This window comes from Falco punctatus (genome assembly GCF_963210335.1).
Source record: "Falco punctatus genome assembly, chromosome: 4".
Classification (NCBI taxonomy): domain Eukaryota; kingdom Metazoa; phylum Chordata; class Aves; order Falconiformes; family Falconidae; genus Falco; species Falco punctatus.
In genome coordinates, this window is record NC_137583.1 from 68,851,205 (window position 1) to 68,865,197 (window position 13,993).

General features: G+C 40.7%; 1 protein-coding gene across 11 annotated transcripts in view; it reads left to right on the forward strand.

Annotated features, from left to right (window-relative positions):
- Positions 1 to 13,650, forward strand: part of ABI1 (abl interactor 1) — an 81,660-nt gene extending 68,010 nt beyond the window's left edge. For 2 of the 11 annotated variants that reach the window (XM_080386005.1, XM_080386008.1), the window contains 6 exons: positions 784 to 884; positions 2,070 to 2,150; positions 3,796 to 3,972; positions 6,882 to 6,968; positions 11,185 to 11,370; positions 12,955 to 13,650. In XM_080386005.1, the coding sequence (XP_080242131.1) occupies positions 784 to 884; positions 2,070 to 2,150; positions 3,796 to 3,972; positions 6,882 to 6,968; positions 11,185 to 11,370; positions 12,955 to 13,130 (808 nt within the window). In that variant the 3' untranslated portion in view covers positions 13,131 to 13,650. The remainder of the gene's footprint in view (positions 1 to 783; positions 885 to 2,069; positions 2,151 to 3,795; positions 3,973 to 6,881; positions 6,969 to 11,184; positions 11,371 to 12,954) is intronic. The other 9 variants (XM_080386009.1, XM_080386011.1, XM_080386012.1 and 6 more) reach the window with 6 other exon arrangements.
- Positions 13,651 to 13,993: the final 343 nt, after the last annotated feature.

Here is a 13,993-nt window from a genome sequence, read left to right on the forward strand (position 1 = left end):
GACAGATTCTGCCTGAATCTTTATTCTGTTTCAGCTCCCTCAATGAAAAGAAGCGTTACGGCCTCCAAAGGCGTGTGTAGAAATGTTATCCAGTAGTTCACTAGAAGTGTGTTCTGTAAAAATCTGTATTGCTGGCCTCTAATTTGTGCATCATATAAGACTACTTAAACAAATTATGACCTGGCTGCACTGTTGCCTTTCAGACTACCTTAGAAACAAATTTCTCATAGACAAAAAGTGTGGGCAGGGGGGAGTGTTAGATATACAGAAAATTACCTACATCATACGCCACACTGCACCCCACCCTAATTGATTTATCATGGCTGTCCTCAGTTAAAAAGTCCTCAATCTAAACTTTGCTTCTGATTAGAGGAAATGATCCTTCAGCTGACAGTACAAATAATCTTAATTATTTATGGTTTGGGCATGAACTCTTCCATCCCCAGCTTATTACCTTCAATTATTACAAGGCCCCTGAACTATTCCTGCAGTTGTTACTCTATTGCCTAGAACTGCTATGGTTGCTTACCTTTTTATTTTTTAAAGCATTTAATTAGATATTTTATGCGTAGTGATGTTTATCAGCTTAGCTAATTCCATTTATTAGAAGTGTAATCCAGACTTGATTAGCTGTATGTAATTGTAGGTAGAGCCAGGCATTTTACAGGGGATTTTTCAACAGTCTATAATTGAGTTAGGCTAGCAGGGCTCCCACATGGAGCATGACTGTTGATAGGCCTTTGCAGGAAATGCTGTGCTAATACTTGTGTTTGTCTTTTGCAGCGGTAGTAGTGGAGGAAGTGGCAGTCGAGAGAATAGTGGAAGCAGCAGTATTGGCATTCCCATTGCCGTGCCTACGCCTTCACCGCCAACCATTGGACCAGGTATGTGGGTCTCTTCCCATGTTAACTTAAGGCTATAATGTCAGTCGTTTGTGTTTGTGGTGGGATTTTGACTGAATACGATGGGGTAAAAACTGTCCTGAAGCTCAGTCCTCATCAGGAAACCTCTTATGAGTGCTGGAGGACATCTATGAAGTTTTATTTCTTTACGAAAAGTATGTGCAGAACAATCACTTATAGAATAGCGGATGGTTAAAACGCCTTTGTCGGTCCATGTTTTTACAAGATAATCAAGGTGGGGAAGGGAATAGGAGGAGAGCGGTGTATCCTTTTAAAGTTTAAATATATTTTTAAATGCCTGTCTACAGTTTGGCATTTCTGGATGCCCTGAGAAGCAGCAGCAACTATGTACGTGTTTGATGGGAAATGCTGTCTTCTAAAATAACTTGCTACCTTTACCATGTGCCAGTGATGGCATGCACAAGTTCTTTTTTTAAATTAAAGTCTTTACTGCAAATGAAACACAGAAGATGACCTATGAAAACACTGCTAGTAGTAAAATTCAGGTTTATCCACCAGTGTTGGTTATGCTATGATTACAGTCTGAAGTTGCTGAGGTGTGATGGAGATCAAGAGGCAGGAGAACTAGTGTGTACAGGGTAGCACAGCAATAAAAAGAGAACCATGCAGGATCTCTCAGCATCGAAAGCATACTCCCTTATCTTCAAAGAATGATGGTGAGAATGTGTGAGATCTTTATTATAAGCTGGCAGGATTTTTATCTTGCTATAAACCAACTCAGTTACTTGTTTACTATCTGTGTCTTTTGTAAGCACATAAAACTAATTTGCACAAGAAAACAGTGGAGTCCTGGTGTAATGTAATTTTGCTATTGCACCTGTTGCATCTCTGTTCCTTGGATGACAAGTCTTCACTTTCTTATGCACATATAGGCTAGGCTTTCCTTTCCCAAGTGTTTCTGATCCTGCAATGGTACAGATAGGCATGAAATCTTACTATCACCTGTCATCCCATAAAAATCAACGGGAATAAAGATCTGCAGGTACAGAACCTTGTGTAGGTTCTGTAGACCAGGGCCTGGGTTTGTATCAGTTGACCGCAGTTGAATTTCTATATTTATTTGGGAAGCCTATCAAATGCCGGTGCTTTTCTTATTTTTATTTTTTTTTAATATGGCCTAATTGGGAATATAAACTATTTTATTAGCACACATTTCTGTTCCTTCTCCTCCTGGAGCCCCGCCAGCACCACCACTGCCACCACCTCTCCCGATGGGCAGTCTGATAGGTGAGACTTGTGTAATGCTGAAGTGATTGCAGTCATGCTGCATAATCAATAATCATCTCTTCCTAATGGACTTTGTAAAGGTGCTTTTTCTTTTGTAGTGGGTTCTACATGATTTTAGTATAAAAATCAGTTCTGGAATTATTTTTTGTTTGTTTTTAAAAAAATCTAATCTCCACTAATTTTCTGTGGTTAAAGCCTCTGAAGGTAGCGGCTGCCCGTTGCTTGAAAACTCTGTTCCCAATAAAGCTAAGATCCAATTATTCTCATTTATAAGAGCTCAAAATTAGCTTGAATATTGCTGTTTTGCTGTGTCATTCCTGCAGCTGAAACTAAGCCACAACGGTGTGCTCTGGCTTAAAAATGTTAGCTGATTTGTAGGGTGATGGATGTATTCTATCCTGTGGGTGTAAGGTGACTGAAAAGCAGAAGCGTCTGTCACAGTGGCTTGGGCTTGATTCTGTGATGCTGCAGGCAGGTGGCAAACTGGGAGACTTGAGGATACGAACTAACAGTTCTTGAAAATTTGCTTCAGGCATTACATATAGCTGTTAGGATGGGATCTAAAAGTAGTACTTTTCAAAACAGGCAGGAAAAAAATACCCCACCCTTTCCTATCACACTGTTTTGATGACAGAATTCATTGATTGTGTTACGGGAACTAGCTTCGGAGGCTTTGACCCACATAACCCTTTGCACTTTCCCTTACTGAAGTGTTAAGTGAAAGTGACTTTGGATAGTTTACGGCACTGCAAACTTCTGATCACACAATGTTTGTGTATATATGCGTGTGTGTGCATTTTTGTATATATTTTTATATATTTATATAAGATATATACATGTGTATATAAAAGCACAAAACAGTTTACTGCAAAACAGTTTTTGCATTCAAAAATTGCGTTGATCCATGTGACCTCAACATGTGAGATTCATTAGTTTGCAAGGTGTGATTCTCTTCTCTGTCTGTTAGAGGTGAATCCACAAGGGAACTTAAATTGTTTTATTAACCTTGAAGTTTGTGCAGCAAGCGTGTGGAAGGTAAAAATGGGTGTCCATCCTGAAAAATGAGTGACATGTTTTTCTGTCAAGCTGGCATTGGTGATTCTGATTTGTTAGTACAAATTCTATCAATACAAAAGCACGACTAGCAAATATGATTGATAAATGTGCTGAGTGTCTGAAGGTCATGACATTTGTTTTACTGTTTTGTTATGTTACCGTGTCTTTTTATATTGGATTGGAGACACGTTCTGGTTCACAATGGAAAACATTTGCTTTGAGCAGAATGTGGATATTTTTTTTTCTGCGTGCTTTTTGATAAAGGGTATTGCATGTAGAATAGTTGAGATATGCTTAAGAGTTGGAAGCTGATTCAGTTTCACTGTCCAATTCAGTCTCTCAAATTAGTTCCCAGCATTTCTCAAATGCCCTTTATGAGTGTTGGTTTATGTCCTATGTGTTTTTTCTCATTATTTATTATAACAGGATGTTTGATTTCTGTTAATCTCCTGTTACTTGCCTTAAAGTATTGGAGACCTGTAATCAAGTATTTCCCATGTTCTGGGCTTTTTTTCTATATTCTGCATTCTATCCCAAGTAATGCTCTGCTTAAGTCTTTTCCTTGGTTCCTCTGGCTAATGCTTTTCAGCTGCTCCTGGTTCAGCTCCTGGTTCCCAGTATGGCACAATGACCAGGCAAATCTCGCGACACAACTCTACCACTTCTTCAGCATCTTCTGGTGGATACAGACGGAATCCTTCTGTGACTGCCCCATTTTCTGCTCAACCTCATGTTAATGGCGGGCCTCTTTATTCTCAAAATTCAAGTAAGCTTCTGAGCTGTGAAATCACATACTGTTTTGAGCAAAACGATTGTAAAAGCATGCATGGCATTTTAATTCATTTATGAAGAACATCAATCAGATTACTGCTTTCTTTCCTAAAATAGAAGGAAAAACAAACAAGAAAAACCATATTGAAGTTGTACAGTGATTGCGCTATATGCAATTATACTGTTTTCCCCTCTGACTTGTTTGCTGTTACTCATGACAAGAAATTATTATGATTGCCTATCTAATTATAGGCACATTATACTTAGCATTTCAGGTGTGCTTGGAGAACACGAACTAAAACCAGATTTTTTTTGCAGGAAACCTAACATGGTTGTAGTACAGTCTCTCCACTACTGGGCTAGTGGCAAGAGAGTACTGTCAGAGCACAATGCTCAAGGGCTCATGTAACAACCTTTTCCCATTACACAGTTCCTCCCTGTCTCTGTCTCTTCCCTAAATCCTTTCCTGATTCCAGCTTTCTCCTTTGTTCTTAGTTTTAAGCTTGACTGTTAAGAAAGAGCTCAGTCTCTCTCTTTTTCGCACTCTTCCTCTGTGCTTCCACACTAGTAGTAGTATAGATGGAGATGAACGAGGGGAGGAATGGGTGCCATGGACAAGTGAGCAGGTTTTAGTCAGCAGCATCCTGCCTACCTACCCAACAGGGCAAACAAAGTTCACTGCAGGGAGATCTGCAAAATAAGGATCTACTAGAGTGTTGGCAGAAAGCCATTTCTATCAGGAAACCTCTTCCCTGCTGTTTCCATAAATTTTGACCAGACACACACAGAGGAGCGATAGTCCTCTAATATTTCTGGTGGTGGTCTTCGGTGATCCAACTCTTCAAACTTCAGAGGGATATTTCTTTTAAAAAGAAATGTTGACGTTTGGGCAGAAGATCACTTTGGACCAGTGTTTGCTGTTGTGTACTTACTTTTAAGGAAAGAATGCATATAATGTTTGAGACACTAAGGTGAAGAGTTTTCTCAGTGGTTTAGAAGCATTACATTTATTGGAAAGCATTTTTATATGCAGACACAGTACCTATTTTCTGCCCCCCACCCCCATCCTGATGCTTTTCCTTCTCTCTCTCACTCATACTGGCCCTTCGTTTTCCTCCACGCTCTCATTCCTTCAAATTAGTTCACCATAACAACAGAAACTCCTTCCTGTTTGAACAGTTGTGTTCTGTTGAATAAACATGGCTTTACTTCTGGAAATAGTTCAGCTGTCTCAAATGCTCTGCACACCCGTTTCTGAACATTTACATTTGTCCAAAGCAATTTTTTGCTCAAATGCAGGTGCTGTTCCTTAATCCAGCCTCTCTGGTGTTTTCAAAATACTGATTGCCGGGTTTTAAACAGTATTTTGATGGGTGTGTTTTTCTACTTTAAACTGTTTTCCTCTGTTTCTGTGACTGGTGATTTTTTTAAATTATTTTTTAATGCTATTGTCTTGACATTAGATCCAGGTCCCATGTTTTCTTAAGGTTTTACTTTTCATGCTAACAAATACTCTGTTTTTTCATAGATGTTTACTTCAATTTTGTGAGAAACCTGTTTGTTCTCCCTCTTTTATTGATCATTTCTCCCATACAGTTTATTTGGTTATTGGTTTTGTAATGAACTAAATGCTCCATTTTATTCATCAAACATTAATCTTAGTTATGGCTTTATTTAAAACTGTTGCTTACTTGGAAGTACAGAACCTCTTTCAAACTTGGCTCCAACTAGATTACCCTGCTGAATTCCCACCTTCACAGGAATTTCTCTGCTTCAGTGCAGGAGAAATTCCACTGAGAAAGGGGCACGGTATAAACCAATGAGTTGATGTTTGGTGGGGTTTTTTTCTTTTTCTTTTTTTTTTTTTCTCTCTCCCTGAGACTTCACGGGGACATGTCCTGTCAGGGCTGGCACTTAGGGCAGAATGGCATGCCCTGCTGCTACCATGCTGCTTTCCTGCCTGAGAGGGAAGAGTTGGACATCTCAGCTGTCAGCCCAGCATCTCTGACCACTGGTGATATGTGTCTTGCATCTTATTACTTGTCCAGTAGGTACATACTTCAGAGAAGATGAGCTTGCAAGTGCTTCTGGGGAGCCCTGTGCGCTAGCATAGCCAGCTGTAGCTGTTGAAGCCTTTGCCAGCCTCTTAGGTTGCTGAGCGCCTTCTAACCACAGACAATAATTAAAAAATAAAGCTCCATTCTGCTCTAAACCCACCTGGTTTTCCTACCAGCAAGCAAGAAGGGTCTGTTTTCTGTGTAAAACAAACACATAGAAAGCCAACCCACAGCCCCCCTACCCCAGCAGAACAAAACGAGGGGCAGTGCTGTGTGCTGCGACTGTGAGGTGTCGGTGTTGCAGCACTGCTTCCCTTGTAAAGTAGTTGTCTTTGCTCTGTCTCAGTGCTGCTTAGCCGCACTTGATGCAGCACTGTATTCTCACTTTAGAGGAGGAGTCCAGAATCCTGCAAAACATCACCTCAGTTTGTAGTAGTGTACTTTTAATAGGTTAACTACAAAATTTAAGTAATCCTTATTTGGCAGTAAGACGAAAGCTCAGTTTTGTGTGCTCCCCAAGTGAAGTGGAGCAAGTCCCTTCACATGCGCAACCGGTGAGCTTCCAGACACACAGCCCGCACTCGGCGTTTTATTCAGCTGGACACAGGGGCATGCTTCACTTTTTGAGCCTCCACTGGCTAATCACGAATTCAGCCTTGTTGGAAACACAAGCTTGAAGAAGGTTCTTACATGTGTGTGTTCTTGTTGTTCTTTACATACTTTGTTTTGTGGTCCTCGTTACTGACGACTGCTTTTGTTTGTTTCCTTTTTTCTTTCTTTCTTTTTTTTTTTTTTTTTCCTTTGTCTGTTTGACTTTCCCTGATACGGTGTGTGTTGTTGCTACCAGTTTCTATTGCTCCACCCCCTCCCCCTATGCCTCAGTTGACTCCACAGATACCTCTCACAGGCTTCGTGGCCAGGGTGCAGGAAAACAGTAAGTTTGGACAAGCTGAGCTGTTAAAGGGTTGAGCCTACTTTCTTCTAGCATGCATGGCTGGCAAGTCAGACTCTTATTTTGTTTCCTTTTCCAGAAGCTAATACCATCTTGCATTCTAGTGTCAATATGCTATTGGAGCTGAAGGGCACACTCTTCAATATTTTATAACACGTGCATGATTATTACTGACCCATTTAAGTTCTGAACTGCAAATTTATTATAGAAATACAGTGTGAAATACGTGGCATATGCTTGATGTGAACATAGAAATGTATCTTAATTAAAAATATTAATTTCATGTTGAATCATCCTGCCTGAAGCTTTTTCACAAGGGATAATTGATTAGTTTTTATTAGAAAGGCTTATGTAGACTGTAAAAATGTGTGCTGTCTAACCAGTGATTGTAATACTGTAGTAGTTTTCAGGAAGCTGTACAGTCAATTGAAAAAGTGCAGTCTTAGGATCTGCCATTACAAAGGAGCTTGTAAGGTTTTTCTCCTCTCAGCAGCTTTTCCTTCTCTATTTCTTTGTGTTCTCTAGCCAAATTTCCCTACTGAGCTTCTTGCAGCATAGCTCTGCATGTTAGGTTTGCGAGAGAGATGCTCCCTGGTATGATCTGTGCTGTAAGGTGTTCTATACCGGTAACTCTGCTTTTACCGTTACTGCTTGATTCATTTCAGGTGAGTGTTACTGTCCCAAATACTAGCACAGGTGTAAAGCTGTGTCGCTGATCAGGGGACATCTTTGCTGTAGGAGTACATTGCAGTTCTGTAAACAACAGAATGAATGCAATGTGAATAGAGCATGAAGTAAATATAAAAATGTTTTTAAAGTCTTTGGGAGCCTTAATGAAGTTCGTTAGGACCTTGTGCTACTAGCACATCGTAGCTGTATAGCTCAGTCGTACATTTAGGGGCCTCAGACCTGACAAGTGCTGCTGTTCAGCTTCCCGTTAGAGCTTTTAAGTGGTCATGTTCTGAGCATTCCCCTAGAGACAGGAGGCATCTTTCTGATTCTCATTCCAAAAGAAGGTATTTTGGTGTTGTGGTGTAGAACACCACAACAAGAAGAAGGTAAATAATAAGAATCATGTTGATGTGGAATAGTATGCCACAAAATTGTGTTGATGAACCTTTCCAAAATTCAAAGTGTAGAGGTATACCTGCTGAAGATGGAAGTTACAGAATGTCTTCACTTGCAGATAAACTTAATAAAATTGACACCTGCTTCTGAATTGTTCCAAGTATTGTCCTCCTGGAGATAACACAGCCCTTGGGAGAGTGGAGGTGAAAGGGACAGACTTACTTGCGTGCGTGACAACAAAGTGCAAGCTGACTTGTAAATGAGATTGCAGCAAAAATAGCTGAAGCTTGAAATCTGGTCTTAGGCATTGTTCTTTTTATTTTCTTTCTTGTAACAAATGGTCCCTTGGGTTTGAAAGTTACATAACGAGTATGGCTTTGAGCTGCCGCTGCCTCATCTTGGAGGCAGGGGGGTGTGTGGCAGTCTGCGCATACCTTCAGCAAAACTGGTGTTTGGGGCCGTTGAGTTTTGGTATTGTGTGCTAGACATTCATCTGCCTCATTTTCTGCAAGGAGTCTACAAGGGAGTGGCGTTAGGGAGATGTGGGTAGGCTTGTCTTCTCCTTGTCATAAAGATTGGTGGGTTTGGAAAGCAACGTCCTCTGCTCTGTAGAATTCCTTCAGAGGACAGCGACGGAGGGCTTAGAAACTATGCAATGCCTATTTTTTTTCCTGCGCCCTGTGCCCAAACTGTGAGTATCTCCTTCAGAGAGGATTTCCAGTGTGTCCAGTGCCCAGGGACAACTGATTGAATGTAAATTGCTGTACTGTCACATTGTGCTTTCAAAAGAAAGTCTGCTGGTCCCCATCTAAAGAACAGGGATGTGAGTACGTACGAGAGAAGATATCTCCATTTGGAGCTGTATAAATACTGGTCCTTTTACCCTTTTTCATTTAATGTGGTTTTCTGTGCCTCTTTTTCCCCCTCCCCTAGGGAAAGTAATGCTGTTCTAGTTTGCCAATTTTAAGTTCAGAACCAGAAGTCTAGGTTAAAATCCAAGAGGCAGGAAGATACTTCCATGGGGTGGCACTTGTCTCATTCTCTGTTCCATTCTCTCCCCTTGTTTAAATGTGAAGATGAATTGTTTTAAGTGTTTCCCATATAGCGTGCAGTTTCTGCACTGCGTCTCAGTTAGGGTATGTGTTGGCACTTTCACACTTGCATTTCCTGCCTTCTCTTCTTTTCGAATACGCAACTTCACTGTTGAATAAATACAACTTTTTGCATTTCATAAGGTAAGGATTTCTCAAGATCTCAAAGGATTGTTGTTTCAATACTGGGGGGTTTTTGTGGGTTAAGATGGAAGTTATGGGGAAAAATACATTTTGTGAAAGATGTGCCGAAACTACTGCACAAAACCAATCCATTCATGAACAGTGTTGTCATGTGTCTATGGTGGATTAATGAAGCCTGCCTGTGAGCGCCATTCAGTAACATCGGCAAGACGTAGCGTTCACTCGGCCAAAGACTTTGTTAGTCCGTCTCCTAGTGACATAAATGGGCTTCTGTATGGGGGAGGAATCACGAATACAGTGGCTGCCAGTCTTACTGGTGGAGAGAGCGGTGGGGTGTACAGCTCAGCTGGTCAAGTTGAAGAGGAGCTGGGCTTGCAGGTGAAGAATAGAATTAGCTCTTCAAGGGGTAGAGAGCAGGCTGGGTGCCAGAGCTGAGGCAGCCTCTGCCCCTTCCCAGCAGGAGCTTTGGCTTCCCCTATACCAGCGCAGCTGTTCTGAGCCAGCTAGGACATGGAGTTATGCTCAAGCCCCTTGTCAGGGGCATGTGGCTGAAGAGCAAAGGTTAGTCACTGCTGGAGTAGCGGCCAGGCAAAAATAAAGAGCGTTAAAGCAAACAGAAACTCTATTACTAATCTCCAATGCCACTATAACTAGCAGTAGCTCACGTTTTCACTCAGTGTTGTTCTTTCCTTGCCCCACAGCTTGGCTTTCTTAAAATTAGTGTGGTGTGCTGGAGCTACATGCTCCGGAGCACATGCCCAGCCTGATGGCTCCTTCCAGTGAAACACTTTCTAAAGCAGTGGTTTTCAGCCTGTTTTCAATGTGCAGACTCACAAATCTCCTGTAATTAGATCTGAATTGCTATATAACACAGTTTAGTAACAATACGCTCCCTTTTAGTAACTTCTGGCTTCATAGTGCTTACATCTAGGTCCATGGGTACTGGACCACAGTTCCCAAGGAATAGAAGAAGTGACTTGATGTCTTGCATCTGAGTGTGCTGTCTCTCTCCTTTGCTGCCAGCTGCTGTGAACGCTACTGAAAACCGATTTGATGAACTGATTTTAAGAGTGATTTGTACCATAATGCCTTTCTCTTTTTCCCTTTCCCAAAGCAACTTGTAATTGTGCTGATTGGAGAATCTCAGGGCAGGGATTTGACATTTGGGATTATACACTTAATTCCTTGAGCACTTTTTTCCCAAGAGCAACAGCTGCCTGTTGTAGTTTTCCATTTATTAATTGAATTCTGGATGTGTGCGCACACACAAGCTAGTCTACAAGATAAGGATCTGTACAAAGCTTTTCTTCTGCAGAAGGATTACTTTGCTTTCTCTTACGTGGTTAAATCTTGGAACGCTAGTCTCTTTCTTCCCTTTTTATGATCCACACCAGATCTTTTTGTCCCCTAAACACTAGCTCTGAGAGAGCACGAATCCAAGGAAGCAGTTTTCAGAAATAAATTGAGGTGATTGTTATAGACAAAGGATTTGTTAAAAAGTAATTAAGCTGCTGGTCCACTCCAGAGGCCTGTTGCTGCCTGGCTCAGAGGGTGCCACTCGGAGTCCTTCCATAGCTAACCACTGCAGCTAGCCCCTCAGCGCATGGACATCGGAGCAGGAAGCTTTCCTCCCTGCTGGTGTTCAGCTTATGCCCTGCAGCATGTGCTTTGACTCTAGAAGCATTTATACATAGATCTGACCACTAATAACAAATGTAGTTGTATGTTGTAGCTGTTAATACAAAGCCTCTGTTTCTAATCAGTGCATGGTATTATAGTGCATGCTATGTGTGGTGTCCCCCCGCCCCTTTTATTTACAGTGTACAGCCTCAGGTTTGTTTGCATCTCCACACTGTTTTGATTTAAGAAAAAAAATAATCTCCAAACGTTTCTAGTTGCTGATAGCCCGACTCCTCCCCCGCCGCCGCCTCCTGATGAGATGCCTATGTTTGATGACTCTCCTCCTCCTCCACCCCCACCCCCTGTGGATTATGAGGATGAGGAGGCTGCTGTGGTGCAGTACAGCGATCCCTATGCAGATGGAGATCCTGCCTGGGCACCTAAAAACTATATAGAGAAAGGTAAGGGACGCATTGCAACTGTGTGTTACTGCGGTATTGGAGGATTAATGGTGTCTGAAGGGAATGAACAGTTTAGCTTGGGTCTGAAGAAAACAGTCATTGTCCCTGCCAAGTCAGAACTCGAACCATTCTTTTCTTAGTTTGCGTATACACCTAGTGCAATAAAATACAAGCCTGCCAAAGAAGGATTATAAAACACCTTCATGCATTCTAGAATGGATAGAAAAAAATTCCTTCGTTATGAGAAGCAGATGTAAATCAGATGGCTTTCATCTTCACTGAGCTGCTGGACTGTGTCCGTAGCTACCTCAGGATTGCTGGGCAGTCATCTAGAAATCGTGTTGCAAAAAGGCCGGAAAGTTGGAGCTGTATTTATCCCATCAAACTAGATAGCTAGAGTGGATCATTAGACTTTCAGCTATGAAATGTAGTGAGGCTTCCTTGGAGACTTACCAGTGGCTCTGGATCAGCAGAGTATAAACTGTGCTTAGGTATGAGCCCATATAGTAAACGTAGTCTTGTGAATAATTGAGATGCTGGTTTCCTGCCTGTAGAGCTGTCTGTGTTTGACAGCGAGCATTCTGTCAACAAGCAGTGTTGCCAGTTCTCTCATGATCTGATAAACTGCATCATTATTTGATAGGCATTAAGACATCAGATTTCTGAGAATATGTATGTATAATAGTAGGTTCATGGAATTCATAAAACTGATCAATTGCATAAATCCATGCTAACTGTTTTGAGAAGGGTAAGGCTGTGATGTCCCAGGTTTGTGTATTCATAGTGGTAGTTTCTAATTCCAGTATTACTGGTAGTGACATTCACTTTCCTTGGGGGATCTCTGCTTTGTTAAATTGCGCATAATGAGCTAGAGGTTGGTAAGAGTAATGTATTCACCAAGCAGGTACTGAAAAGTAGCTGAGGTTGCTTCTCCTTTGTCCTAAAGTAACTCCTATACTTGCACACGTTGCAGCTCCTTGAAAAGTAATGCCAAAACTCCTTATCCCATAGAAGCTCTGTAGCAAAGACCATCCATTTCTCTACGGTGGCTTTAAGCAGCTATGTTTACAAGATCGTATGCTGAAGTACATGCTAGATAGCTGCAGGGGCCATCGTGTAGAAATTTTTTTTTCCCCTGTTGGTCCGTTCCTACAGAATGAATTTTTAAATTTTTGTTATTTTTTTTTTAGGCTTTTTCTAATCAAGAGATCCCTATACAGGGATCTATATACCTTTGAGATAATCTGACCAGAAATGACTGCCACACTCAAGGAGCCAGTTATTTCATAGTTCAGCTCTGAAGTGTCTATAAGCTCCACTTTACTGTGTCGCAGTCAACTGTACCTCTCTGCCAACAGTTTGAGTGTTCAGTGTAGTGACCACCCACTTCTTACTGGTAGCTAATGTTGCAAGAAAAGTGAAATTTCATTTTCTGGACTTAACTTTCAACAGGGAAAGCATGTGAATCCATTATGGAGAATCCCAGGACAGCAAGCTAGTCATTTAAAAAATAACTGTACTTGAAAAAATGTTAATGCTGATGTTATTAATAAAATGTTAAACATGTCCCTGTTCAATCCACAGTTGTTGCTATATATGACTATACAAAGGACAAAGACGATGAGCTGTCGTTTATGGAGGGTGCAATCATTTATGTGATAAAGAAGAATGATGATGGCTGGTATGAAGGAGTTTGCAATCGAGTAACTGGCTTGTTTCCTGGGAATTATGTTGAATCAATCATGCACTATGCTGATTAAAATCCTTTGCTTTTTAAAGCTGGGTCTTGTATTCAGTCATACCATGATTATTTACAAGGGGTAACTAAAAGCTAACAGAATTGTCTTAATATACTTTAAGAAAAAAAATGTGCCCATTTCTTTAGGCCATACTGTTTTAATGGTATGATTGAATGTCCATCTCTCTAAGTCTCTGGAGACAGTATGTCTTACCTGATGGCAATTTGTAAAACAAGCAACTGTCTATAACTGGTTATACTTATTTACTTATGCATTGTTAATTTTATGACCAGCCTAAATATTCTGGGGAAGTAGGGTATAATATTTAATGAACCATGATCAGATTGTGCCATTACATTTTTCAGTACAGCATGGTAACTAACACTACGTTAGACTAACATATTAAAATCTGGATGAGAAGTTTAATGTTAGTGCTGGTCATATTACTTTTTGTTTAGACTCTTTGCTCATTCTTGAACTATATTTGTTTAAAGCATGCATACAAACTTATGTATTGAAATATACTTTTTTAAAAATCCAAGATGCTTCCAATTGTTGTAATCTTTACCTGGAGTATTCTCACTAAAGTCTATTACAATGAGTTGTTTGGGTCTAAGGTGTCCATGTGAATCAAAAAATGGGTGGTCTTATGTATGTGTAATTTGTACCCAAGTTTTTTTAATGAGTAAATTTACATTATGACTTTTTCCATTCATAAATATATAAGTGAACCAAAGGTCTTGTCCATTACTTTGTTGGTTGGCTTGGCAAAGAAGTTTGGAATGCTAACGTAGCGAAACCATGGCTGTGTTATCCCAGGCAATGTACTAAAAGCAAATGTTTGTAATGTGACTTTATCACTGACAGAGGGCAAATAAATTAGA